At 36.6% G+C, this 4,742-nt stretch overlaps 1 protein-coding gene across 3 annotated transcripts; it reads right to left on the bottom strand.

The window, feature by feature from the left end:
* Positions 1–1,288: 1,288 nt before the first annotated feature.
* LOC141678010 (auxin-responsive protein IAA32-like) lies at positions 1,289–3,132 on the bottom strand. Of its 3 annotated transcripts, XM_074484191.1 has the most exons (6): positions 2,676–3,129; positions 2,486–2,582; positions 2,252–2,406; positions 1,855–2,091; positions 1,666–1,774; positions 1,289–1,573 (listed from the first exon to the last, which is right to left on the bottom strand). In XM_074484191.1, exons 2-6 carry the CDS (start codon positions 2,509–2,511, stop codon positions 1,492–1,494), a joined length of 609 nt encoding a protein of 202 aa, XP_074340292.1. In that variant the 5' UTR covers positions 2,512–2,582; positions 2,676–3,129; the 3' UTR covers positions 1,289–1,491. The 3 variants fall into 3 exon arrangements, with proteins under 3 accessions (XP_074340292.1, XP_074340291.1, XP_074340290.1); XM_074484190.1 differs by having other exon boundaries at positions 1,855–2,088; positions 2,486–3,132; XM_074484189.1 differs by having other exon boundaries at positions 2,486–3,128.
* Positions 3,133–4,742: the final 1,610 nt, after the last annotated feature.

The following is a 4,742-nucleotide window of genomic DNA, read 5'->3' as shown; positions in this document are numbered from 1 at the left end:
TCAGAAGACCTCGGTGAGATTCTGAAGGCTTTAGCGTTGCTACAGTTGGACAAGTCTCCAATGCTTTGAAAAGACTAGGTGTTGCCGCAAATTGAGCATTGGCCATCGTAGTGAAGCTCTGTTTATAAACTGCCTTACAGTCTCATTTGAATGTTCACATGTCTTTCACTCGACGTACGGGCTTTAGAAGTTATGTTCATCTGATTCCAGAATAAAAACAGTACAGGGCATTGGACTACTAGTAAAACAAGGACTGATGTTAGAGGCCCTGTGATTGATCATATTTACCTTTGCTGGTTTTTAACTGTATAGACAGCTTTTTTCATCTTCCAATTATTGTATTAATGCCTGTGTAGTGATTGCTCAACTTGGTTGAGCACCAGTTGTTTGGTTTGTGAATCTTTCAGTCTATATAGTACTGTACTTTTGATAATAACTAGAAGCTGTTCAATTAATGTCTTTACTCCTAACTATCACACTCCAATAATGAAATTTATGTACTGTAGTCTGTAGTTATGTGTACAAAATGAAAACCAAATTTGTGCCTAACTGATACTTGATTCTTAATGTAAGAGAATGATTGCCAACGCCAACCACAACCAGCAAAGCCTGATGCCTGAGACAATGCTGGGGTGGGTCACTATACCTCCCATAGTAATTCACTCATTGTACTCTATTATATTCTGAAATGCCCATTTTTGGAGTTTTTACCTTTTACAGGTATACTTGTCCTCTAAAGCCTCACACTTGAGAATCAAGCAGTGTCTAGTGACTAGTAGTGTCAAAGATGCTCCTAGCTCGTAGTGGCTGAGGTTTAGAGTTCGATTTTCATCTCGCGTCTCCCTTTATCCTCAGTCTTATATTAGGTTGTTGGGAATTGTCTTACATCGTATGTGGAAGCGACAGATTGTTAGTAACGAAATTTTTTCGATCTTTTTTTATTAACGCGTTGAAGCTCCGTTACTCCGTATCATCATAGAAAATTAACAATATGAGTTCATAGATCTGCATTTTTTTCCAACTCACAAGTCAAAATTTGTTGTCGGAAGTATTCGTTAGCTATTTTATCGGATTTTGTAACGATTTTTTTAGGCGAAATGGGGTGTCAGTAACTTGTAACAGCAATAGTTTTTAACTCTAGAGAATAAGAACAAGTTACAACTAATAAAGAAGAAAGCGAAAGAATTGTTCTTGTAGTACTTGTACGGGACAACTATGCTGGCAGCTAATAAAGAATCACAATAATTTGATAGGCCCCTGCTAGACATGGCCATTTTTGCATCTGGGATATTTCAGATATTATTTTTAATAAGTGATAAAGATTTTTTTCTCCATTTCTGTGCTTTAGTTTTCTGGAATGGTTAACAAGTGCAGGAAGTAAAAATGTGACTGAACCATAAGAATTACAAGAACATGTGTTCACTTAACTGGAATCACCAAGACCTTGAAGCCTTAATGTTTCCAACAATGCTTAAACTGATATCGAAAACTTTATGAAAATGATGCAGATGAAGACATTCCAGCTTCATTCTTCTGAATAATCCTCAGTCGCTTCACGCGATCTATGAATTTCCTGTCCAGAATCATCAAGCAAAACCAGAATCAGCACCGGATAAATAATGTAATGTGAAATACTTTGTGTAGCATGAAGTTTTTTTCTTTTACCTCCAAGGGACATCACCAACAGTCCTCCATTGTTCATTTCTATCTTTATAAAACAAGCAAAACTCTGATGCAGCATGAAAAAGATGCAATCCTGACACAGAATGCTTCCCTGGACAACGCAGTTTTGCAGAATATTGTTAAGTGAAGCAAATTAGAACAAAATAGTTGAGTACTTTAAAATTTGCATACCGAACATGTCTTCAAGCTGCATTGCAAGACTGGAGTAATCAGAGTGATCAAACAAACATACTTTCCGACCAACGACTACACCGTCCATGTTAACCTTAACATACTCGCAATGTGATTTGCTCTGAACTCCATCAGTGTCTTCAGCAGAATCGTAGGTCACAGTTCTCGTGAACTCATAATTTGAACTTCTAAGCTGTGGATGCAGTTGTTGCCAGTCTATCAGCTCTCCGTAATCTTCTAAATTTACAAACATTCAAATTTTAGTATTAACTCAGTGAAATGAGAAGAATCTTTACCATCTGAAACAAGAACATTATTAAAGTACTTGACAAAAAAAAAACATCGAACATTTTTAAAGTACAAATAAAATGATGAATGTTCAGAATGAAGAACGTACCATGTCCGGATGGATGATAAGCTTGAGGCTGCAATGTTTTAAGACTGAGACCCAAGTCAATCATATTACCATCTTCTTTTCCTTGAAAATACACAGAGGACAAGCTTCCATGACTTACAAAATAATCTGAGGTGTTTGAGTCCATCTGACCAACTCTGCAAACTTATGTCAGTGAATCTGAAATATGGGCTTAACTGCAAGTTCCATACATATTTATACAAAAAAAAAACATACATGACAATGTCTCCGATAATAAACATTATTTTTTTAAACGTAGGCCAAAACGACGTAGTCCTGATCTGAATTTTTATCCGCACACCCTGGGTCCGTCCTGGTGTGACACGAAAATAGGAGAAACGTGATGTGCTAAGACAAATATGCAAAGTAGAAGTGGGGAACATAGAAAAACAAGAACAACTTTTACCCCATTATCAATCATTGTAAAGCTAATTAGAGGTTAATGCATTCTGACATAATTAACATGCAAAGTAGAAGAAGAGATGAGCAGAAGCAGAGAACAAGGAATGGGCTTAGATTATCCAAGCAAAAAGTAGATTTGGATTTTGCTACCCGACATCGTTACAAAGATCTTTCTAATCATCTTATGTTCTGACACTGATCCAAAACAAGAAGACCGGTCACCATAATGATAGTTAAAATTCTTGGACCAACCATATTAGTTTTACTAGCACAAGAACAGAATCAAATTTCCATTGTGTGGCTGGTTTTCAAAGAAAACTTATCTTCATGTACTGGAGATACAGAAGACAGACATTATTTTCTTGTCACAACTGCAACTGTTATGGCTTGATATCACCGTATTCTTGTAGCTTTTCGAGGATTCATGTGCGAGATGATGTGATCACAAGACAGACCTGAGACCACTTGGAATACGATATTAAATGACTAACTCTCCCCTTACTTCTTTTGAGTTCGAATAGTACAAGTTTTTTGGTTCAATAAGCTAGTCAAGCCATTCCAAGTTTCTAACTTGCCAGTTGCCTCCTATGTTCATTAAAGTCTGATAATAGATTCACATAAACACTGATAAGAAAATTCAGTTCATGTTCAATATCATGTTGAACATATACATCAATTATTTGGTTTAGCAGCAGTGTCTAAACCTAAACAAAAGTACAAACAAGATAATATAATGCTTCTGTCTAAAATAATTCAGGTAGTACAAGTTTGATGAATAACCATCCATCAATAAACAATAATACTCATGACCAGCCAATCTGTCAAGCATCTGATCAATAAACGGCAGAGAAAAGTGATGCTTTCTCATGGCTTTGTTCAACTTTCTGTAATCCATGCATACCCTCCATCCTGTAACTGTTCGAGTGGGGATGAACTCGTTCTTCTCGTTTGCTACCACAGTTATACCTTCTTTCTTAGGTACACATTGCACGGGGCTCACCCAAGAACTGTCAGATATAGGATATATGATTCCTACATCCAGCCACTTTAGAATTTCTTTCTTCACCACTTCTTTCATGATAGGATTAAGTCTTCGCTGTTGCTCAACAGTCGGCTTACTACCTTCCTCTAGCAGAATTTTATGCATGCAGTACGAAGTGCTGATCCCTTTTATATCTGCTATAGTCCATCCGATGGCCGATTTGAATTCTCTCAAGATCCTCAAGAGCTTATCCTCCTCACTACCTGAAAGGTTTGCATAACAGGCAAAGTTGATGCGTCACCTAAAAATGCATATCTCAAGTGTTCAGGTAATGGTTTAAACTCCAAAGTAGGTGCTTCCTCAATAGATGGTTTGAGCTTTCCCTCAGCATTCTTGAGATCAGTATTACCAAGAGATTCAAATGGCATGTCTAGTTTTCACTTCCAAGGAGAAGCATTTAGATATTATAGTTGCTCATTGCCTTTCTCATTTTCACTGTCAAATTCCCCCATTAAGGCTTTCGAGAATTCATGTGCGAGTTGATGTGATCACAAGACAGACCTGAGACCACTTGGAATACGATATTAAATGACTAACTCTCCCCTTGCTTCTTTTGTAATAAGGTGTTAAGAGAAGCTGCCAAGGTAACAAAATCTTATATTATCAACAACAAAATGATTCCTTAAAACTGATCTACTGACTACTATCAACAGCTCTCTATAGTCTCAATCCAGAATACAGGCTCTAGGCTGCAATCATCCACATATTCACTTAAAATAGACATTTGACTCAACTCGAACTCGTTTTTGAGTTCGAATAGTACAAGTTTTTTGGTTCAATAAGCTAGTCAAGTCATTCCAAGTTTTTAACTTGCCAGTTGCCTCCTATGTTCATTTAAGTCTGGTAACAGATTCACATAAACACTGATAAGAAAATTCAGTTCATGTTTAATATCATTTTGAACAGATACATCAATTTTTTTTAGCAGTACTGTCTAAAACAAACGATCGTACAAACAAGATCATATAATGCTTCTGTCTAACATGATTCAACATTTTCTGTCTAGAATTTGATGTCCTATTTGGTTGT

This window comes from Apium graveolens, chromosome 8 (genome assembly GCF_009905375.1).
Source record: "Apium graveolens cultivar Ventura chromosome 8, ASM990537v1, whole genome shotgun sequence".
Lineage (NCBI taxonomy): Eukaryota > Viridiplantae > Streptophyta > Magnoliopsida > Apiales > Apiaceae > Apium > Apium graveolens.
This window is presented reverse-complemented; position numbering and strand designations above follow the sequence as displayed.

Bases quoted from the DNA above. Each gene is read 5' to 3' on its own strand.
- LOC141678010 (XM_074484189.1), bottom strand. From the start codon at position 2,652: ATGTTCCCCACTTCTACTTTGCATATTTGTCTTAGCACATCACGTTTC. The intron at 2,407-2,485 runs GTATGTTTTTTT...ATAAGTTTGCAG, and splicing joins ATTATCGGAGACATTGTCAT to AGTTGGTCAGATGGACTCAA. The intron at 2,092-2,251 runs GTACGTTCTTCA...TTGTAAATTTAG, and splicing joins TTATCATCCATCCGGACATG to AAGATTACGGAGAGCTGATA.